The sequence below is a fragment of the Pochonia chlamydosporia genome (assembly GCF_001653235.2).
Source record: "Pochonia chlamydosporia 170 chromosome Unknown PCv3seq00010, whole genome shotgun sequence".
Lineage (NCBI taxonomy): Eukaryota > Fungi > Ascomycota > Sordariomycetes > Hypocreales > Clavicipitaceae > Pochonia > Pochonia chlamydosporia.
In genome coordinates, this window is record NW_019154045.1 from 17,344 (window position 1) to 41,044 (window position 23,701).

Here is a 23,701-nt window from a genome sequence, read left to right on the forward strand (position 1 = left end):
TGCTGTCGAAGAAATGAGGCGCCTGCACATTGGATGGATCATTGATGAATAGGACAGCCACTAGCATTTGATGACGATTTTTGAGGTCATAGAAGTGGCTGATTCCTACAATGGGGAGCGCAGTGGTGGAAGCACCTTTTCTGCCATGTCTAGTAGCAATGTCTCGAGCATGGCCTCATTGTGACAAGGGCTATGTTCATGGCTTGGAGCAACAATAGCTCTGTTCAGATATAATCTCTTATGGTATCAAAGGTCCCGAGTTCTATTCAAACTGGTTGATCTTCCGGACCCCAATCAACGGCATGAGAAGGAGAGTAAAAGCAAGGAGTTGCTAAGCTACGGTGATTCTGACAATACAAACTTTGAACGCCTTAATACATTAATACACTCAATTTTTTCATATTCCTCTCAGCTTACCCGTCTATAGAGTGAAATCAAGACATTAATGATACAGCACACAAATCTCTCATAATTGGCCGCTTAAAAACGTCTCTCACGGCAAGTGACAAACCGCTCTTCCTGGCCAAACCAACGAGTTTCATAGCACCAATTGAGTCGCCACCAATACGGAAGAAACTGTCATCGATACCAATGGTACATGGATCCATGTTCAGCACCTCAGCCCAAAGTCCTTGCATCAGTTTCTCAGAGTCGTTGGTCGGCGCTCTCCGTTCGCCGTCAGTGCGGCTTATTGCAGCGATATCAGTTGGCGTAAGAGATGATCCGTAACTGCGAAGTTGACGTCGATCAGTTTTACCGGTTGCTGTCATGGGGATCTTGCGGATGGGTATGAAAATGCTTGGAATCATGAATGGTGGCAGTAGTCCATCCAGTCTCTCCGTGACTCCAGCCGTGGCTTTCCGTACCGTCTTTTCATGAACCTCGTCGTTGATCTCTTCCTCTGTACCAATCGATACAAACGCAACAAGCATAACCCCTTGATTCCCCTGGATCTTGACCGTCTCGGCCACGACAGTGACTGTCCTCTCAGCCTCGACGGCCGAAATTGCGTCATGGACATAATGCTCCACCTCTTCCAGCTCTACTCGCTGTCCGCGGATCTTTACTTGTGTGTCCTTTCGGCCTTTAAACAGAAGCGACCCATCTTCTCGGTACTGAACAAGATCTCCCGTGCGGTAAACCCGACCACGGCGTCCAGGTCGCTGGCCAGGAATACCGCGGACAAGCCACTCTGGATCTTCGATATAGGCTGCGCTCGATTTCTCAGGATTGTTGATATAACCTGCTCCTAGAAGTGGTCCTTCCAGCCAGAGCTCTCCCACTGCGCCTACCGGTGTTAGCTGTGTCGGATTATCCGCATCAACAACCCATGTGCATAGTCCAGATGCGTGGCCTAAACCACCATCACTGTCCTGGGACAGATGAAAAATCATACTCGTTGGTGTGCATTCTGCGGGACCGTAAGCGCTGACAACACGTGCTCCTTGTCGAACGTACAGCGCATCGCTTGGGAGTACAACTTCACCGCCAAGTAGCATCGTAGACAACCTCGTCAAAGCTGCTTTAGGCTCAATGCTACGAAGAACAGATGGCGTAAAGTCTGACACCGTAATATCGTATTTCTCCAAACAGCCAGAGATGCTATCTTGCCTCTCTTCCGCTGATGGGATGCACAGACATCCACCCGCTGTCAAAGTATTCAGCATATTAGACCATGCAACATCGAAGGCATACGATGAAAAGTCCAGGACACGTGAGTTTCTCTCAAAGCCAAGCAAGTCTCGCTGATGAACGATTGCACTGCAAAAGTTCCCATGCGTGATCATGGCGCCTTTGGGCACGCCCGTGCTCCCAGAGGTAAACATAATGTATAGAATGTCCGATGCATTGACATCTGGAAGACAAGGTTCGCAATCTAGAGACAATGCGAACTCGAACATGCGGTCAATGTCCACTGATATCACATTATTGGCCCCAAGTCTACCGGCAATATCTTTGCATGCGACTGAAGAAAGAATGGTCTTTGCATGGACCTGCGCAGCCATCGCTCGCAGACGCTCCTCGGGCTGGTTCGATGGATCTGTTGCAACACAAGCACCACCGGCTTTCATGACTCCCAGGGCGGCTACAGGCATCCACATGGACTTTTCGAAGCATAACGGAATTATATCGCCGTTTTGAACACCGTTCTTTCTTAATTGATATGCCAATGTGGTCGACAAGTCATCCAGCTGTTGGTATGTCAAGGACCCATCCCAGGCATGTACTGCTGTGGCTAAGGGTTGCTGTCGAACGGTTTGGTGAATCATACGAGGAATATTGTCTTGTATGGCGTCAGGAACCGTTTTGTTCCAATCCCAAATGTCTTGAAGGTCTTTGGTGCAAGACATTGATACATCCCGCAGTTTGAGTTCCCTTGACGCTGTGCTCAGCAGCTGTTGATGAATATGTTCAAACTGAGTAAACAGTCGAGTGACCTCGCTCTCTGAAATGACATTCGAATCGAATTTGATACTAACGTGCGAGCCAATTGTTGACTTGTTGTAGTTTAAAGCCAAGGCAATATTGCTTAGATGTGCTTGCTGCAAGTCGTTATTGTTGGCAGAGAGAATAGTTTGGAAGTCGCACGCAATAGAGGCATCAGCGCTAATCCGCCGAATTCGTTGAATTCCAGTTCCTTTGAAAAGCTCCAAGTCACGACCTTGCTGCTCCACGGACTCTAAGAGCTTATTCACAGTGTCATCCCAGTTGATTGTAATGCGAATGGGCACCAGAGCATCGTGGCCAACAATAGCGCCAAATATCGATTCTGTGGAATCAAGAAGTTTTGCGGAAATCATAGCCCAAGCTGCCCTAAGATAAGTGGCTGGTGAAGCGTCCCCTTCTGGCTGAGAACTGCTCCTTTGGAAGAGGGCAACTTCTTTGTGTTGTCGGGCTACTTCTCCAACAGTTGGTGTTGGGAAATGAGCACCAGTTGTTCCTCGGAATTGATCCTTCCAAAAAGCAGTAGTTGTAGCTTCATCTGTTCCAACCATGAGTCTGTAAAAGCCATCAAATAGGGAGCAGTTTCTGCTCAGCGACGTGGATTTGTCTTCGTCATTTGCTTGGAGAAGATAGGCCACAGCCGCCGACAGTACATTGCATGCGTCGATGGCAACATGTTTTTGGATGAATGGTTCCCGATACTCGACAACGAGATCAACATTGTCGCCATCAATATTGGCACTTAGACTTATGTCAAACTGGAAATCATTAGCTACTCTGATGAAAAGACCGCAGTCATGCTGTATTCACTCACCTCGTGCGGATCTTGACCACCACTAGACTCAAATGATAGACTCCTCCTCTCTTGACTCTTCAACTTGTCCGATTCTCTGATCGACAAAGACGTGTTGAATAGTTTTTTGCCTGATATTCCCAGTTTGTGTTGGATTTCTGCCAATGAGGCATGCTGCATGGCCAGATGTTGTATCGACTTCTCTGATACGGACTGCAGAATATGTCGAGGAGAGTCCCTCAAATTGATTCGACTAATGAGCAAGTTGGCAAGCGGACCAACCATGCCTTCGATGCCATCCAGAGGAGCATCCCGACCAGAGGCTAAGTAGCCAAAGCAAACCTCATCCATTCCTGTAAAATTAGCTAGAACCATAGCCCAGGCGACCTGGAAGAAAACAGCCCTAGTAATGCCCAAGCCTTTACAGAGCATGCTGACTTCGGACAAGGCCAACGGAGGTACAGATACATCACTATGGCCCTCGTCGATGGACTTGGAGGCGTTTGGCTCTACTGGGAACTCGCATGGCTGGACACCATCGAGCATTACTGCCCACGGTCCTATGCGCTTTGAGCGAGGAATGCTGCTGATATGTCGCATCATGTCCCCAAACGGCGGCGCCTCTGGGGGAAGTATGCCGTCATACAGGGAAATCAAGTCTTGCAAGATGACTGACATGGAAGCGGCGTCAATTAAAGCATGGCTGATGTCCAACCTGCAAGCAACCGCCCCATCATGAGACTCGCAAACTAAGAAACGGTGTTGAGGCTCATGAGTTGCAAACGTAGATGGCTCCAGGTTATCGAGAAACTCGTCCGGAATCTCACGACCAGAATGAATTAATTTGGCCTCGGCGTTACTACCTCGGAGGACAATCTGAATGAAACCTTCTCCTTCTGGATGAAGAGCAAACACTGTAGACAAGATGGAATGTCTCTGCACCAATGTGTCCCAAGTGGCCTGGAGCTTCCGTGGCTCAATCTTCGACACGACTCCTTCGGTAGCCACGCAACGCCAGGTAGAGCTTGTCGCATAAGTAGCTATTTGTTTCTCGGAGCTTAAGAGGATTCCCTCTTGTAGTGGCGAGCAAGGTAGTATTTCAACCACATTCTCAGGCCGTATTCCAAGGCTGGGAAGATGATCATGGAGCAGTCTGTCCAACGCGCCGTACGACATCGGAAGTAATGGGAGATCGTTGAGAGTAAAACTTGTCGGAGACATGGAAAGTTCAGCAACGGCGCTTTGAACAGACCTGATAAACAGTTGAGCCCATTTTCGCAGTCTACTTTGGTGCATCATCTGTTGGTGAACTTGGAAAGACACCACCAGCCAATCCTCTTCCACGTCGGCATTAATCTCAATCATAGTCATTCGATGTGCCTTTTGCGAGACATCGACGACATCGTGTTCATTTTCTCCGAGATGTTCGGGACGCTTGAATAAGCCCTCCTCGGCTTCAAGCTGTTGGAATCTGCCGGTGAAATTGAATGTGATTTCTGTAACATCCTGCCCCTTGGCAGCCTCACGGCCAGATTCGCTGTAGTACCGGCAAGCAAAATATGGCTGGCCTTTACCTGGTACCTTTTTTCTGGTATCCTTTGTTAGTCTGATGGCTTCAATCACGGAGTCACCAGGCTTGACCATGACGGGAACTGGATGCATGGTGGTGAACCATCCAACTGTTCCTGAGACGTCAACCGGCAAGTCTTCCGAATGCTCACGACCATGGCCTTCGATCCAAATAACTGGTACGGATCTCTCGGGAAATATCTGGTGGAACGAGTGAGCCATTGCTCCTATTAGAATATCCATAGGCTCTGTTCTCAAGCACTCATTTGCATCTCCGAAGACGGCATTTGTGACGGGCGGTTCAAGTGCCTCGGTGAATAGTGTACAGTTGCTAAAGGTGTTTTCACTCAAAGAAAGCCCCCAGAAGTCCAAGTCTGGAAGTGGGACACTGTACGGAAGCACATCTAGGGGAGAGGCATGACGATTGGCTTTCATTTGACGTCTTAGCCATGACTTCCATGACGTTGATGGTGCTGAGACCAATTTGCCGTGTTTGACATGATCTTCAATATCGCCCCAGATGATTCTCCAAGAGACCAGATCCACGACAAGGTGATGTGCAGATAATGTAACAAGTTGGACATCGCCTTCAATGTTGAAGAGGTCACAGGCAAAGACTGGCCCATTCTCAATGTCAAGATTTTCTTGTCGCCACTGCGATGCAAGAGTCGCTTCGTCACGACTCGGAACATTATGCTCCGCAAATACAAATGACGTGAGACCTTTGGGGGCAATACTTTGTTTCCACACCTTGCTGCCTTCGGTTGGACGGTGGAAGCGATTTCGAAGAATGGCATGTCGATCGACAAGGTCCTGCATCGCTGCCAAAAGCTTCTCTGTGGGAACAAATGATCCAAGCTCCAGTACGAAGCTTTGATTGAAATGATTTAGACCCTCTGGATAGGCATCGAAAAACAGTTGCTGAATAGGCGAAAGATCAAAAGGCTCAGCAGCCTCTTCATCGACTTCATCATCTTCATCCAGCGTCGCAAGTCGTGATATTGGCTTACACCGAGTCGCCAGTTTTCGAATAGTCCCTGACTGTAGAACATCCGCAACGGTAATGGCAATATTACGTTGTCTACATTGCGCTACAATCTGCATTGCTGAAATAGAATCGCCACCTATTCTGGTGAAAGCTTTATTGACCGATGTTTCATCAACGGACAAGTTGAGAACCGACATCCAGACTTGCTGGAGAACTTTCTCCACCTCGCTGAGAACACCATCCGACTCCTTCTCCTCAGATACATTCTTATACTGCTTCCAGGCTGACTCTGCAATTTCTCGAAGTTGTCGTCTGTCTGTTTTGCCTGTAGGCGTCATGGGAATGGTGAAGATTGGGATGTATGAAGTCGGTATCATGTAAATCGGGATTCTGTCTTTGAGTTGCTCGTTGCTGACGGCTGCGAGGTTCTGCACCATTTTCTTATACGATTCATCAGAAATCTCCGTCTCGGAGCATTCTAGCATGACGAATGCCACCAGCACTGCGCTTGTTGCTTCTTTTGGGCGAATCGTCTCCGCGATGATTGTCAGCGATTTCACATCATCACCCCGAACGGAGCTCATGCTGTTTGCAATATGATGTTCAATATCTTCCAACTCCACTCGTTGGCCTCTTATTTTAACCTGTGTATCTTTGCGACCAACAAAGAGGAGCTCTCCAGAGTCGGTATATCGCACTAGATCGCCCGTCCTGTACAAGCGGCCGGATCGTCCGGCGTGGCCTGGAGCACCCCTGCTTAGCCATGCTGGATCTTGGATAAATGCCGCTTGAGTTTTCTCGGGATTAGCTAAGTACCCTTGGCCAACTAATGGTCCCTCAACCCAAAGCTCTCCGACCTCACCAAATGGTGCCAGCTGTTCTGGGTCGTTTACATCCACAACCCAAGTACAAACACCAGCACCGTAACCGATGGTAATGCCATTAGCGGAGACTTTCGACAGCGTAACTGTAGGTGTACATTCAGCTGGGCCATATACGTTTATTATTGCTGTCTTGTCTCCTGCCAGGAACGCGTCTGCAGGGACAACAGCTTCACCACCCAGAATAAGCGTGGTCAGGTCGGAGAGGTTGTCTGGACCCAGCATACGCGCAACCGAGGGTGTGAAATCCACGGTGGTTATGTTATACTTCTTGAGACATTCTGCAAGTTGATTTTCTCTTTCGTAAGCTGACGGTATGCATAGACAGCCTCCACATGTCAAAGCATGGATCAGGTTGCACCATGATGCGTCAAAAGCGTACGAGGAGAAGTCAAAGACTCTAGAAGTGTTAGAGAACATCAAGGGTCCCTGTTGGTATTTTATTGCAGAACAGAAATTTGCGTGTGACACCATCGCCCCTTTAGGTGTTCCGGTACTACCAGAGGTAAAGACTGCGTATAGCGTATCTGATGGTTGGACTCGAGGGAGGTCAATATTCAAATGTTTGACATCTAGACTGTCTTGTCCATGACCAACAAGTATGATATGCGAAACATCTGAAACCCTCTTTGCCAGTTCAAAGTTTTCAGTAGATGTTAGAGCTACTGGTGACGTAATTTGCGATGTCAATGAACCTATTCTGTCTTCTGGCAACTTCATATCCAATGCGACAACTGCAGCGCCGGCTTTCATCACAGCAAGTGCGGCTACCGGCATGAACATGGACTTTTCAAAGTATAATGGGACTATGCATCCTCGAACGTTTGACTTGACCAGCAGGCGAGCTAAGTTGTCAGACATGCTATTCAGCTGGCCGTAAGTCAACTCTCCATCCCAGGCATTGATGGCTGGAGCATCGGGATTCTCTTGAACTCTCTGTGCGATCATGTCGTGGACACACAGATCAGCCGACTCTGGTGCAGTTTTGTTCCAGCTCCATATTTGATCCAAGCCATATGGAGTCAAGGTATTTGCTACTAGGTTTCGTAGAGACTGCGTACTTCTCCGTTCATTCCCCAGTTGGCGAATAACTGTAGCCATATTTTGGGCGATATGCGTCATCTTAGGCTCGGATGTCATACTCGAGTCAAAGCCCAACCGCAAGTGAACACCCTTAGTTTCCAGTTGACATTCAATGACAAGGGCGTAGGTGCTGAAGTCCTGCCACTTATTCGTTTTGTCCTCGCCATGAAGCTCTGTTAAAAAGTGTTCCTCTGATTCAGAGACAGTTCCATCGACGGCTGGTTGCACAACGAGAAGTGTTTGGAAGTCACAGGCAGCATTGGCTTCTTCACTCAATCGTCGAATGCGCTGCAGACCAGTTTGCTCGAACGGAATCATGTCGGTTGACTGACGCTGAATAGATCGCAAGAACGACTCCACGTCTTGTTCCCAGTCTATTCCAATACGTAGTGGAACAGTAGCAATCGTGGGACCTGCCATCCTTTCAATCCCAGAGACTGGAGCCTGCCTTCCAGTGACGGTAACACCAAAGATAGCCTCGGTTGAGTTCGCGTTGTAGCCAACTGCAATCGACCATGCCGCCCGTAGTATTGTAGACATGGTGAAGTCACCGTTGAGCCAGTCTAGGTCGTCTACTGAGATTTCGAGCCGTCGATCAGGGCTTGGAGTCTCTGCAACCTTTGGTGTTGGGAAGTGAATGCCCTGAGTTCCCGCAAATTGCCCCCTCCAGAAGTATTTCTCGGCGTTTTTGTCAGTGGTGGTTATGTAGCTCAGAAACTTGTCCATTGATTCCAGTTCTTGGATCACGTTGCCGAAGTAGACATCCTCGACATCTTTGAGCAGAAGACCAATTGACCAACCATCATACAGGGCATGGTGAATTTGCCATGAAAGTATGATGTCCGCTTCTTGGTTCTCCTGATGAATACATAGGCTCATCAACGGTGTTCCTAAGCCCATGACCACATCATTTTCTGAAGTGCTATTAACCCAGATCGGTTCTTCGGCTAGAACTACCTGCACAATGCCATGCTCAGGCAGACTGACCATTCTTGTGCGCAGAATAGGGTTCATCATGACAACGAGATTCCAAGCCTCTTTGAGCTTGGTGATATCCACACCGCTGCCGACTTTGAAGACATTCTTTGCAACGTAATCTCCGGGATGCTTTACAGTCAGCGCCAACAGTCCCTCCTGTAGAGCTGTGCAGGGAAGGATATCCATTATCTTTGTCTCCTCAATATTCCAAAGCTGAGAGACTTGGAATCGTGTCTCTTGAGTGGCAAGAGAACACGGCTTAGTTGAGCTTTCATCCGTACCGGCAGTAATGCAACGGCGGTTGTGTAACTCTGATATGTCCTTGAGAAATGGATACTTGAAGACATCTCTTGTGGAAATATAGAATTCCGCAGATCGAGCCATATGAGACATAAGAGTAGCCTGAATTGTATCACCTCCGATGTTGAAAAAATGGCTTTCTCTACCAATCAGGCCCGAGTCAATACCGAGGACGTCAGCCCATATTTTCTGCATTGCCATCTCAACCTCATCTCGAGGGGCGTCATGGTCATTGAGATTGGGGCTTGCGCTGTTGGCAAGTCTTTCATAGTCCGATAGACCCAGCTCCGACCCATCGACGCTAGAATCAAGGCTAACACTACACGTTTTACTTTCTAGACTCTTGTCCAAAAGTTGGATGCTCCCGTCTCGTCGGTACTTAACCAAGGCGCCAGTTCGGTATAAGCAACCAGAGCGACCTGGGTGGTTGAGGCTGCCCTCTACCAGCCAAGCAGGGTTTTCCACAAACAATGTCTCTTCACCCACACATTGCGGGCTTATCAACGGCCCTTCAATCCATAATTCGCCAACCGAGCCAATGGGTGCCAGTGATGTTGGATCGTTCATGTCGATTATCCACAGACAGACGCCACTCAATGGCTCAGACAAAATTGTATTGTTGCCTTTGAAGCCATCTGACGCCAAATCATGCATCGAGGCTTTGATAGCATCGACCTTCCATTCTGCATCAAAGATTCCAGAATCACCAGGGCCTATCTGATCACCAGCGGTATAGGAAATAGTTGACTTGCCGATGGGAACAATAGAAGCCAACTTCGCACATCCGTATGCGCTGAACACGGTAAGTTGTGTCTCTCTGGGGGTAAATTCTGAAAGACTTGTCTCATCCTCTGACCAGTTAACTTGGACAAGAGTTGAGATATCCTCATAGTTTAAGTCTTGGGCCCAGTCTGGAGTAACGAATGCACAATTGGCATTCCCAGGAGCAGAGCTTGGTAGAAGGATGCCAGAATCTCGATGAGGTGATGGCATACACAGACACCCACCACAAGATAGCGTGTGTAATAGGTAGCACCAGGCTACTGGAGAGGCATACGGGACGTAGTCGATGGTGCGAGTGTCTTTGGAGAACCCAAGTGCCTTCTGTTGATACACAATAGCGCTGCTGAACTGGCTGTGGGTGATGAGAGCCAATCTTTCTACTCCATCCGATGAATACTCAACAGTCGCGAAAAGTCCATCTGATGGGCTTACTTTGGGTAACGTAGAGGACTTGGGGTTCTGTGACAGGTCCAACAATGTTTGATTATCCAGAATCAATACATTTTCGTGTCCTGCGTCTTTGACCGCCAGGAAATTCCCCGCCGATGTAAGGTACAGTGAGCCAGATATTGCAGTTGGCGTATTTGAGTTATGCGTTCTGGAATCAGGGCTGTCGAAAGTTATGGATATTCCACCCGCCTTCATGACTGCTACAACGGCAACAATTGCAATTGGTGACTTTTCAAATGATAAGAGAACATTATCTCCCACTCGGATCCCAAGATCCATCAAATGATGCGCCAATATGCTTGAAAGTTCATCCAGTTGCTTATATGTCAGGTCTCCATCGCACGAACAGACAGCCTGGCTGTCAGGAGACTCCCAAACTGCTCGTTTGATGAATGCGTGAACACAAGCTTCCACAGCCTCAGGGACTTGGGAATTCTGAGACCAAATGTCTTCAATGGAGACATCGCTAGAACTCGCAGTATTCTGTGTGACTTTGACGGATTCAGGAAAAACGAAATGCGTACTATCAGTGGTAGCTTGAAGATGCATCTTAACTAGGGCCAAACGTGTATTCGTCTGAACTCTAAGAAGTTGGTAAGAGTCCCAACAATAACAGAGTGAAAGGGATTTTGAATTAAGTAACAGTAGAGCTCAGTGTCCCACGATTAGCAAGCTACGGCCGCCACGCAATGCAAGAAATTCCAAATCAGAAACTCCCGAGTCCATCCCCGAGATATACTAAGCTGACCACAAGGAGACCTATGCATACGTAATTCTGATTACATCGTCCTGCATCTCAGGGTGAGCCTCTCCTGACTCTACTGCATTAAGCAAAAGAATATTCAGTCTTTGAATACAACTTCCGATGATGGGACCGATCTGCACGGCTGAACGGCAACGGAAAGGGGTGCAGTCAACAAATTCCTGCTGCACGGGCAATGATTTTGGCGCCGAGATCACGCCATCGGATGTCGCTTGTCCTGGGAGAATTGGACGCCACAGAGGATTTCGCCAGGTGAACAATATTTCAAGTAATACTTTTTACCACATCCATTTAGCAATTTCATCACCTGTGAGGTCAGACTCTTCATGTCTTCTGGCAGCATAAATCGACGAGACGAATCGGGAAGGTTGTGTTTTGGAGAAGCGAGATGGGATGAACTAGACGCAACGAGTCAATCTGGTAACCAATCAGACTTATTGCTTAAGTATACAAAGTTCCTTTTAAAAATAGACCTGAATTCCGAATTTGTTTCCATTTTTCTAAGCAATTGGGGGATCCCTACTTTCAACTTGCTCTCGCTCCTAAGTTCCGGGTATCAGAAGTTAGGAGCGCGGTTCGGCATCAGCCGCAACCTCTTCTACCTAAGCGGACGGTCTAGACTGTGATCCTTCCTTGTGAAGTAATAATAAAGTCGCATTATAGAGGCAATATACATTGAGGTCCGGCGTGAATGCCGGCTTAATGCCGTACAGCGTGACCGGGCTGTCCAATGAATTGCGTCAAATTTTTCAGTGATTTGTCCTGCTCTGATGGAGTGGCGGCCAGTAATGGCTGTGAGACGGCTTGAATAATCTTGATTTCTGTCATCCGAAATACTGCATTGTCCGAGTTATCCGATTCTGTTTGTCAGAGGATGTCGACACAAGTCACAACCATGGCTTCAAGAGACCCTTCACCATTCGGCTGTTCCTAGCTCAATCCTTTATGCACTAGCTCTTTTTAACGAACATGTGAGGCCGAACGAGTGCAAGGGACTTGTAATCCTTCATGGCGTTACATTATTCCACTTTCCAGAAATCGTGTCGTACTGCGTCCCGCCCGCGCATATACCACCGTGTAAACGAGCCCAATATGGCAGCAAAACAAATTGCATAACCAGTCTCGGATTGTTGCATGGTGTTACTCAGAGCACAGCCCCGATCGTTGAGGCTCTGTCTGAGTTTAAATGAACCAACATGGTAACCAAAATATATCTAACACCAAGCTTAAACACTACAACCGAAGCACCGGCACTTCTTGGCTGATGTCTCTGCCACTTTCACCTTTGTGGAGGGCATTTTTCGCTCATAACTTCACCCGGCCCCCACCATCATCGGCACAATTCAAACGAGTCCGCATAAGATCGGGTACTTAGCAAGACATTTCAACGGCATCTGGCCGTTGAGCCTAACTGAAACAAGCAACAGCTAGTGAGAATAGCAAGGGGGCACATGAAGGAACAGTCTTCGTATTGGGCCAGAACTTGTACCAATGACGCCATGCAGGTCAAATGTTTGCCAGAGCTTACATGGTGGCGCCTGAGAGTTTGGGCTCGGCGAATTTCTTCCGTGTCCATGTCGCCATGGGCCGTCTTGGCGTGATTGGAGACCCCTTTCTAGATGCCTTAGCTGACGCCACAAACCAGACATTGAAATTAAACTTGATCCCAGTAGACCGTGAACAAAAATATCTTGGTGGTTACTAGAACAATCGTTCCCTGCAGCTCCATAACTGTGGGGAAGGTGTCATTGGCAACGTTGTTTACAATATATTGCAACTACGCCCGCCCTGAATTCGTGTTCATGCAATCAAAACCGGACGTCAGGACAAGTCTGGCAAATGTTGCATTGAAACCGTCTGTTGTCCTTCCAATGGCAACCGTTGACGATGTCGTACAGATCTCCGCAAATCCACATGTGAGCAGGCGTTGACGCCACTTTCGTTGACAATGGTGTGGGGAAACAAGCCATTTTCCATATGTCAATCGTCAACTTGAAAGCTGTCATGGACGCAGGTGGTGCGGTTGGGAGTTGTAAATGGACTTTTGTCCCGCCGAGAGACTAATCCTGCAGTTCTGGCCCAAGAAAATTCTCACACTATCCACCGTATATTATTGACATGCATCAAATGTAGTAAGCTTAATCAGCCGCAGCTGAGATTTCTGCAACTACCAGACCTATCCCAGAAAGAAGGGAAGTATCGTCTCGGGATAAAATTTGGTTGCGAGACGGCGTACGGGATTCATCGGCTTTTGCATCAAGACGAGGGTTAGGTCTTTCCACGGAAACAACAAAACGGTGGCGCTGATCAGCGCTTACCATCCATTAGTGTACCAAAGAAAAGAACAGTACCAGAGCCGATTTAGGAGAAATTCTGGACTTTTTTGGGATTCGAAAGCGGCAGCATCGGAAGTCAGCTCAGAGATTGGTGTTGGCTTGCTTGTTCCTCCGGCTTGGAAGATGGAATGAGACCAGTTCTTTACTCATTATCGGTCCTCAAATGTTGCAGTACTCATTCCCTTAGCTGCTTCAGGCACCAGACACAGCAATTGCAAGCAGAGTAAACCAACAATGAATTGCTCCGAGTCAGTCAACGACCACTTTGGTCCAGCAGCAGGTGCAAGCTGTCCTGGTCGATTCGACTTTACACTTTTGTTCGAAGAGACAATATTAACGACCGCTCCTTTACTAATTGCCTGTGAGTTTGAGTTTGTATAGTTTCGTGTAATTGAACTTGAAAATTGACAATTTGTTCAGGCTTTTGGGCAGGGGTCCGGATCTGTATACTTTGGAACGAATCGATCAAGGTCAATCGCTCAGTATTATTACTCTCAAAGTTGGTAGGTCTACAAAGAAACTCAACTTCGAGTTGGAAGCCATAATAATGATCTACCACAGGCTCTTTACCTGTTAAGCATATGTTTGCAAATTGCTACACTGGTACTCTGGCAGCTTGAAAATGTGGGCAGAAGTAGATTCACACTTCCATGCCTCATATTGGCTCTGCCAGGCTATCTCCTGTTGGCAACTGTATCGTATCTAGAAGATCTACGATCAGTCCGCCCATCAACTTTATTATGTCTTTTCTTTGGTATCACATGTCTCCTTGACATGGCTCGAGTTCGCACGACTTTCATGTACCTTCAGAATACCGCAGTTTCCTCAACCCTGCTCTGCTGCCTCATCGTCAAGGTTGGAATATTCCTTGCGGAAATCACCGAGAAGCGTCGATATCTACGACCAGCCTGGAAAGGCATTGGACCAGAGGAGACAGCGGGAATTGCCAACCGGGCATTGTTCATATGGCTTAACAAAACATTTCTTAAGGGCTTTCGCACTCTGCTTACGGTTGATATGCTATCGACACTCGATTTTGAAATGCTGGAAGCTTCCAAACCGACGTCTTTAATAGAATCATGGTCAAGAGGTATAATACCTGCCCCGAAGACAACTCCACGTCACACCCTCCACTCTACCTTCGCTAACATCCGGTAGCGAACCAACTTAAGGAACACTCTCTTTTCTTCACCTTCCTCTGGCACTACAAATGGGCTTTTCTTGCGGGTACTCTGCCAAGATTAGCTTATACTGGATTCAGTTACTCACAACCGTTCCTCGTTGAAAGAGTGCTGGACTATGTGGACGAAGAGAGAACACCCGACAGCAAAAACACCGCTTACGGACTTCTCGGAGCTTATGCAATTGTGTATCTGGGGTTATCTGTATGACTGCCAAGTTCTTCCAAGGCGTTGCTCCCATCTAACGTTTTGACCTAGCTCTCGTATGCAGTCTACCAGCACAAGACCTACCGTCTGCTCACGCTGTATCGTGGCAGTCTTGTTACCATGATCTTCAGCAAAACGCTCAAGATTTCTGCGGGATCCACGTCCGAGGCTGAAGCAATTACTTTAATGAGCGCCGACATTGATCGTATTGGCTCCAGCATGTCTCTCATTCATGAACTCTACGCGAGCGTCATTGAGCTTGCAATTGCCTTGTGGCTTCTCGACAGGCTCTTGGGTATTGCCATACTCGCGCCAATTGGTTGGGTAATTTGTGAGTTTACAAATCCATGTCTTATATTACGTTCTTTCCAAGCTAAGTATTATCGTCCAGTCTGTCTCATCGCTGCTGTTCCTCTTGCGCGAGCAGCTGGAAACGCCCAGATCCCTTGGCTGGAGGCGATCGAGACGAGACTCACAGCGACCGCCAAGGCACTTGGTAGCATGAAAGCAATCAAGATGACGGGATTGGCAAACATTGTTTCTTTGAGGATTGCAAATCTTCGTCTAGACGAGATTAGAGCCTCTCGACGTCATCGAATACTGAATATTTTTGTCTTCATTTCTTGTATGACCCCAAACATAGTGGCACATTTACACATGCTTTAGCACTGATACATGTTAATAGACTTTGCTTCAACGGCGTTGGCGCCGGTCTGGGCTTTTATGGCATTCATTCTCATTGCCAAAACCCGTGGCTCTGAAACACTGACTGATAGTGTCGCATTCGCTGTCCTCAGTATCTTTGAGCTTCTCAATCAGCCAATCATCTATATTGTAGATGGGGTAGAACATATTCAAACCGTCATTAACTCCTTTCGTCGCATACAGGAGTACCTCAATTCACCGGATCGGGAAGATCAAAGAATGTTGCCTGCTCCAATGGATTCCTCCAGCTCTAGCTTCTCAGAGAAGGACTCAACTCCTCGCACAGAGCAAGGAGATGAAAAAATGCAATTTGCACAGCCAGAAGACCCCGAATTTGCAGTTTCAATGAGTGAGGTGTCTGTTGGATACAACCTCGAGGAGAAAATTATTCTTCACGACATTTCCTTCAAAGTTCGTTATGGTCAGACAACGGTTATTGCAGGACCTGTTGGTTGTGGTAAATCAACTTTGTTGCGAGCCATACTTGGTGAAGCTCCGTTCAAGGGATCAATTACAACTGGATTCAGAACGGCTGCGTATTGCCCGCAGACCCCGTGGACGACTTGGGGCACTGTCCGAAACAACATTGTCGGAGTCTCACCCTGGGACAGAACTTGGTACGACACAGTTGTAGAAGCATGTGCGCTGAATCCAGATTTTAAAGAATTAACTGACGGTGATCAAACAATGACTGGTACTCGCGGGTCACAGCTAAGCGGGGGACAACAGATGAGAGTGGTAAGCCATATCGAGTCAAAAGTATGCTATATTCATTGTTTGTTAATGTCAAGAACAGTCTTTTGCAAGGGCACTGTATTCCAAGAATCCGGTCATGATACTTGATGATGTCTTGACGGGCCTTGATCGTACTACTGAACGGCATATTTTGGACAAAGTGTTCTCAGAGGATGGTTTACTCAAGCAGTTGAAGTCGACTGTCATAATGACTTCCAACTCTGGTAAGTTGGTACTCGAACGGAATTGGGATTGATGCTGACTGCTACAGCACATCATCTAGAGCTCGGCGACCAGATTATAGTTCTGGATGAAAATGGCAAAATAGCTAGTCAGGGCACCGTGGAGAATGTCATTGCCCCTGTCATCTCGCTTCAAACAGAGCAAAGCGAGAAAAATTCTCAGTCTGCACCCAAGGAAGAAGAAGAAGATGCCGAGATATGGCAAGAGATTGACATGCTCATCAACCCTGCAACAGAGGAGAATCGACACGCAGGCGACATGAGGATTTATGCGTACTACGCTAACATTGCGGGCTGGTGGACTACGGGAGCATATCTATTTGCCTGTTGTACATTTGTCTTCGGTGTGACCTTTCCATGTAAGTGCTCCCCTTGTTTTGCAACACAGAGAAACAGAATCTGTAACTAACAAGTCCAGCCGTCTGGATACAATGGTGGACGAACGCAAATGCAGAGCACCCTAATGAGCGCATCGGATATTGGCTTGGAATATATGGAGCGCTTGCGGCTTTGACTATTTTAGGGTGTGCTCTGGCAGACAGGTACGACTCGTATGTCATTTGCAGCCTGGAGTGTTGCTGACCTGCGTTAGTATATTCAACCTGGTGGTGTTGCCAAAGACGTCGAGGAAGTTCCATGAGTTGCTGCTCAACACCACGATACGGTAAGTGCCAACAAGAAGATGACCAACATTGTGGCTAACACTGTATTGTCAAGAGCACCCATATCGTTCTTAACATCAACTGATGCGGGTACAACACTGAACCGGTAGGTAACTAACTGTACTCGCAGCATCTTGGTATGGAGCTAACAACAAAAACAGGTTTAGTCAAGACTTGGAGCTCATTGACAATGACCTCCCTCAAGCAATGGACCAAACAGTATTCCAATTTCTGTCTGCCATTGTATCAGCTGTCCTCGTCTTCATTGGGTCCAGTTATATTGGCGCTGCCATCCCTTTGTGCATCGTAGCCCTTGGATTTGTCCAGTTTTACTACCTTCGAACCTCCCGACAACTGCGACTTCTCGATATTGAAGCGAAAGCCCCGCTGTTTTCTCAATTCCTAGAAACTGTCAATGGCGTCTCGTGTATCAGAGCATACGGTTGGGCAGATGCATATCTAGAGAGGAGTTATGTCGCTTTGAATGTCTCCCAGAAGCCGTACTACCTGCTGTGGTGCATCCAAAGATGGCTAACGTTAGTATTGGATCTTTTCAACGCTGGCCTGGCTCTTCTTCTGGTCGGCATTGCGACCAATATCCATGGCAGCTCGACCAGTTTCCTCGGCGTCGCGCTGTTCAACATCGTGACATTCAGCAGCACTCTTCAAACACTTGTCACATCTTGGACCCAGGTAGAGACAGCACTCGGTGCCATTAATCGTATTCGTTCATTTGTTTTGAACGTCAAGAATGAGAACCTCCCAGAGGAGAATGGCGAGCTACCCGAGACCTGGCCATCAACTGGAACGGTTACATTTGACAAAGTCTCGGCATCTTACAAGTCTACGTCTGAGCCAGTTCTTAAAGAAATCAGCTTTGAGATTCAATCGGGCCAAAAGGTTGCCATTTGTGGGCGAACAGGAAGGTGAGAGCGAAACACAGAGCATGGATCAACTTGGACATGCACTAACGATTTGAGTAGTGGTAAATCATCGCTCATTGCGACGCTTTTGAGATTGCTGGAAATTGACTCTGGCAAGATCTGTGTCGATGGCATAGACATTAGCACCATTCCGCGGCAGGAAGTGCGCCGCAGATTAAACACGGTGCCGCAGGATTCATTCTTCCTTGTAGGCACGTTGCGAGAAGATCTAGATCCTTTCCAGTCAACCAACGACGAGCGCTTAGTCGAAGTCCTTCGCGCCGTTGGACTGTGGGATGTCTTCGAACCAAACGGCGGGTTGGAGAGCGGTATCGAAGAAGAAATGCTATCACACGGCCAAAGACAGCTGTATTGTCTTGCCAGGGCCGTTGTCAGAGAAAGTCCCATTCTTGTTCTGGATGAGGCAACAAGCAATGTTGATGCTGACACGGATGCCGCAATGCAGGCGCTGTTGCGAAGCGAGTTCAAAGATCAAACCATTATATCTGTGGTCCATAAACTACAGAGCGTGCTTGACTTTGACCGAGTTATCCTGTTGGAGAATGGACGCTTGGTGGAGAGTGGTAAACCCAGCGAGTTGCTCTCGACGCCTGGTTCGGCCTTTTTGGCTCTGTACGAAAGCTTAGGTCCTAGTCGGGGCGAGTGAAGGTAAAAGCAGACAATTTATAGATGTTTTTAAAGCAATAAAATGCAGTTTGCGTTTTAAATTGCTGGTACAATCCTGGATTTGATGAATGAAGTTCATAGTCTAGTGGCAAATCCAAAGTCTGTGGGGAAGCCACAGAGACATTGACCCTCAAATTCTAAACTGAGTTTAGTGGAGGATGACCGATTGTGACTTCTCACAACACTGATACTTTCCATTGCATCAATCTAGCCCCTGTGTGTAGAAGCGAGCTGCTTGAATCAACTCAAACACTTAACTATTACCCAGATAGCCGGGACCAGCTAATTCAAGACTAGACACACCGAATCCCGAACACCGGAGCGAAAACCAACTCTTGGCCATCTCCTTCAGGGTAGAAAGAAGCATGCTGTTGCGGGGTCGGGCCATCGGCGATAACTGGGGGATACAGAACAATTAATCGGGCTTTGAGTCTCTGACCAAGTTCATGATAAATACCGCCGTTATATCCAACCTTGGTTACACAAAGGCAAGTCACTTAAAGAGATCTTACAAAACATCGCCAAACAGTATGCAGATGGAAACGCTGGTCCTTCTGGCTGCGGCCGTCTCTCTCTTCACGTTGTATACGCTCTTGTTGCGACCAGCATTCTTTTGCCCACTTGCGAGAATCCCGTCCGCACACTGGTCCTGCTCTGTTTCAAATTTCTGGATTTTACGTGCAAGAAAGCAAGGAAAGGAAAATAAAACCCTTTTTGACGCGCACCTGCGACATGGTCCTGTGGTTCGGGTTGCACCCAACACGCTCAGTGTTGACGGAGTGGATGCGATGCGAGCCATCTACCAAGGCGGTTATGAAAAGTCAGATTGGTATAGAGTGTTTGACAACTACGGGTATGCTTCCTGTGATTTATTTGCTGTGAAGTTTGTTGACATATCGTAGCGTTCCACACATGTTCTCAACTTTGGGGTCCAAGGAGCATTCGCGGAGGAAGCGAATGATCTCCAACGTCTACTCCAAATCCTACATTCACTCATCTGCCCCAGCACGAGCCCAAAGTAAGAGCATTTTACTGCAAAGGTTGCTTCCACTTCTAAAACAAGAGGCTGCAAAGTCAGACAACAGGGGCACGGAGGTACAGTCTATCTTCATGGCGACGACGATGGATTTAATATCGTCCTACGTTTTCGGCATGCGCAGCAGCACAAACTTCATTCAAGATAAAGCATATCGTGATCATTGGCTGCGCCTATACTTGTCACGTCATCATCATCACTTTTGGCCGCAAGAGCTCCCCAGCTTGACCAAATTTTGCCGGGATATTGGGCTACGACTGTACCCCTCGTTTGTCGATGACGCCAATGCGGAAATACGTGAGTGGAATAAACGCATGTGCGACAAGGCTGAGGAGTCGCTGAGGAAGGACGCGGACGAACTGTACTTGCCCACTGGTGAAGCTGTTGTTTTCAAGGCTATGCACGCGGGAATAGACAAGGAAGAGAAGACAGAGGGAGAAGCGTCCCTACTTTACAGTACATCCATCCAGCAAAGAAACTTGGCGGTAGCCAGTGAGATTTTGGACCACTTACTTGCTGGGCATGAGACTGCAGGAATAGTTCTGACTTACATCGCATGGCGATTATCTCAAGCACCGGAAATCCAGGCCGAATTACGAAAAGAGCTGCTCTCAGTTGTCCCAACAATGAAGCATGCGGATGGGGACAGCGGTGAACTGCCAGACCCAAAGGTATTAGACAACTTGCCCCTGTTGAATGCTATTGTGATGGAAACGCTTCGCATCCATGCTCCAATTCCCGGGCCACAACCGCGCTCAACACCATATCCAGGTTGTCAAATTGGGGGATACGACATTCCAGGTGGTGTGCGCATTGCGTCACTAGCACACACACTGCATTTGGATGAGAGGGTTTACGCGGATGCTAAGCGGTGGGATCCTACAAGATGGTTGGAGAAGGACGCAGATGATGAGACGAGGAAGCAGATGAATCGGCAGTTTTGGGCGTTTGGCAGTGGAGGTCGAATGTGCATTGGTTCCAATTTCGCATTGACGGGTACGTATAAAGATGAAACGCGATGTTCTAGAACATCACAGCTAATGTTTCTTTCATAGGCATCAAGAATGTCGTTGCTGTGATTTACTCCAACTTTAACACATCGATTGCGGATGATAATGGGATGGAGCAGACTGATGGGTATTCATCGAGACCGGCGGGAGACAAATTACATCTTAAGTTTATAGTGGTATAATTGTTGGTAAACTAGTTAGAAGTGTATTGTCTATGGCTTATAGTTTTATTGCTTCTTTGGAACCTATGAAAGCCGCGTTGTGTAAATATTCACACTCGAGGGATTGTTTGCAAGTGGTGTCTTGCAAACACGGGAAACTGGCCGCGAAGCTGTCTCGGAGGTTCAGACGCGGTTTTAAGCCACTAATGCTCTGTTCAAAATCACCACATAAACATAAAATGGGAAATATGATTCAAAGCACCGGATATAGGAATGGTAGATATCTGCGCATTACCGCCGCAGCTTTCAACCCTCAGTAATAGGCGTGGTGCTATTATCCACTAGCCCTTGCCTCTTCCACTGGTCAATATCCTCCGCAGTAATAATATCCGGCTTCTCAGGATCGATAGCCCTTCCTTTCCGCTCACGACAAGCATCAAAGCCCTTTGTATACTTGGAGCTTGAATGGTCCCCTAACTTTAACGGGTTGACTAGAAATTGGGCGCTGCAAGAGACATTGAGCACGCCCTCGCAGATCTGCATATTATCCGGCTGCTCAACCCCATTAGGAAACCAAAATTCCGGCGTGGTATGTGCATATCCTGCAACTATCCCAGGAATCACGGTGACAGGGTCTGCACCGTTGGTTATGCGAAACGTCTTGCCGTTGGGTTGGGTAGAAACGAAGTCTGCGAAGGCTGCGTCTCCTACACGTGGGGAACCATATGTGTATATATCGGTATTAATACCGCTCTTGCGGATATATGCACCGGTAATTGTGGCGACGGCTCCACCGAGTGAGTGACCTGTTGTAACGACTGCAAATCCGGGATTTTGTTGGCGCTGTTGATTTACGACTCTCATCGTCTCGTCCTTTATGCCACGAAAGGCGGCCCAGAAGCCCGTGTGGACAGTACAGTTATCGCAGAGGGGCAGAACTTTGTCATTCTCTTCGGCGGGTGTACTAGAAATATTCATGCATGTTAGCAAATACGTCTGGTGAACTGACCATAATTTCTTAGGACTTTATAGACATGGGGATCGTACTTGGGCAACACTCCACAGATAGCCTTCACAGTATTCTTCAACCCAGTAAGTAACGACCTTGGATCCTTCAAACAAAACTTGATATCATTCATGACATCTCTGAAGCTGTCGGGGCCTGTGCCACGGAAGCTCACGACAATGAGTTTCTGGCTCTTGCTCACTGCTATATAACCGGAGATGGTGCGGTCGCCGTTGAATTCAGCGACGGTAGTGGCGTCGGCAAGGAGTCCGCAGGAACTGAGGGGCTGGTTGCTGCATACTGTGCTGTTGACGGTGGAATCTATTACGTTTCTGCAGTATGCTGCGGATGAGTAGCGGGCGAAGGTGTCGATTTGCTGGAGCGTTGTGGCATCTAGTTGAGTTGGTGTCGAGGCAGGAGCAGCAAGGATGGGCGTTATTGAGAGGATGGTGAGGAGAGAGTTGTATAGGGTTGTGGTTGGCTTTGAGAAATACATTTTAGGTTCTGGTGGGATAAATTTGGGTTGTGTAGATAATAGAGCCGGTATCTTATACTGTAAAGTTGTCGCAGATTTTGGTCACGATGAATTATTCTACCTCGATCTGGCTACATGCTTTTTATGTATCATTATATCTTCTCTAAGCAATATTTGATATCCTCGGAGGCCCTGGCTTTCGTGGCTGCTCCTTCCACGAGGCGATGGGTCTTGTCGTGAATCAACAATCTATAATTAGCTGGCTTGTGGTAGATGACCACTGACATATACCGAGGTGTTGTGTGACGTCTTGGGTTTTACGAAGTCCCAAAATAAGTCGCAGTGTCAAGTTTATTACATAGCATAATTAGTCTGGTGGCTTAGGTGGCAGCGTACGTCACAAGTGCACAGAGTATGAGCCATAGCCGATACTGTACTCAAGTATCTGCCACCCGCGATGTGCCTACATAAGGTATGTGGTGGGCTGTGGTCCATGGGAAATCGCCTGAAGTGGCTGGGAGAAGAACTCCGGTAATCCTCAAAAGAGATGCGGCGGTACCAAAAGTAGAAGTCCGCAATTGATTTTCAGGCACCTGTGGATCACACCAGACTTGACTTGACATGCAGCCCTATGGGGATCAGACATTTGTTGAGTCAGGGCAGATAATGTAAATGAAACTATTATCCCTTCGGTAATGTATATGGAAGGATAAATATAAATATACCTTGTATCTTCGGATTCAACCCAGCCCCAAGCAATGACGAAATCGTATCGCCGTCCAAATCATTCCTGGAGGGCTACTACTCGTTGGCGTCTTCGTCTTACAAGAGTCAGATCAAAGGTGGCTTCGTTGACAGGTCGAGATTGATTCAATTTGGCTTTATGTCACATATCAAGCCTATCCGGCATCAGACATCTCTCCGACAAGTCCTGCAATATCCGTTTTCAAACGGACATTGTCTTCTGTACAAGACAATTGCAGCAATTTCTTTTTGTACGGTTATGATTGATCCTTAGTTAATTCTTATCCAATACATTTGGCACTTTCGTTACCGCCACACTCAATTTCTGTGCCCTCGCAGTTGTCTGATACTTTATCTAGTCACCAGACTCTTTAAATCAAACCAGGCTTAGTAACAATGTACTTGACATAGGCATGGCTGTCTTAGGGCGAGATGACTGTCCTCTGCTTCCATTCGTTGGGTAGTGCTTAGCCCCTGACTTGCGACGGGGAAGTGTCAATTAGGTAGCCCTGTTCTTCTTGGCTTGTCTTACCATGTATCCTAGCGAGTGCTTGGCGG

General features: G+C 47.6%; 4 protein-coding genes across 4 annotated transcripts; 2 read left to right on the top strand and 2 right to left on the bottom strand.

Annotated features, from left to right (window-relative positions):
* Positions 1-434: 434 nt before the first annotated feature.
* Positions 435-10,819, bottom strand: VFPPC_16963 (hypothetical protein; the record flags this gene model as incomplete). Its single annotated transcript, XM_022429049.1, has 2 exons — positions 435-3,203; positions 3,260-10,819. 2 exons carry the CDS (start codon positions 10,817-10,819, stop codon positions 435-437), a joined length of 10,329 nt encoding a protein of 3,442 aa, XP_022283970.1.
* Positions 10,820-14,143: 3,324 nt separating this feature from the next.
* On the top strand, positions 14,144-18,691 carry VFPPC_10359 (ABC multidrug transporter; the record flags this gene model as incomplete). Its single annotated transcript, XM_018288744.1, has 12 exons — positions 14,144-14,459; positions 14,528-14,754; positions 14,809-15,088; positions 15,149-15,382; positions 15,443-16,200; positions 16,259-16,421; positions 16,469-16,798; positions 16,858-16,981; positions 17,032-17,103; positions 17,157-17,207; positions 17,263-18,027; positions 18,085-18,691. 12 exons carry the CDS (start codon positions 14,144-14,146, stop codon positions 18,689-18,691), a joined length of 3,927 nt encoding a protein of 1,308 aa, XP_018136772.1.
* Positions 18,692-19,157: 466 nt separating this feature from the next.
* VFPPC_10358 (cytochrome P450 monooxygenase) lies at positions 19,158-20,939 on the top strand (the record flags this gene model as incomplete). Its single annotated transcript, XM_022428706.1, has 3 exons — positions 19,158-19,568; positions 19,648-20,743; positions 20,803-20,939. 3 exons carry the CDS (start codon positions 19,158-19,160, stop codon positions 20,937-20,939), a joined length of 1,644 nt encoding a protein of 547 aa, XP_022283969.1.
* Positions 20,940-21,224: 285 nt separating this feature from the next.
* Positions 21,225-22,420, bottom strand: VFPPC_10357 (lipase precursor; the record flags this gene model as incomplete). The annotated part of the gene is made up of 2 exons (XM_018288742.1): positions 21,225-21,882; positions 21,966-22,420. 2 exons carry the CDS (start codon positions 22,418-22,420, stop codon positions 21,225-21,227), a joined length of 1,113 nt encoding a protein of 370 aa, XP_018136770.1.
* Between the last annotated feature and the right edge of the window lie 1,281 nt (positions 22,421-23,701).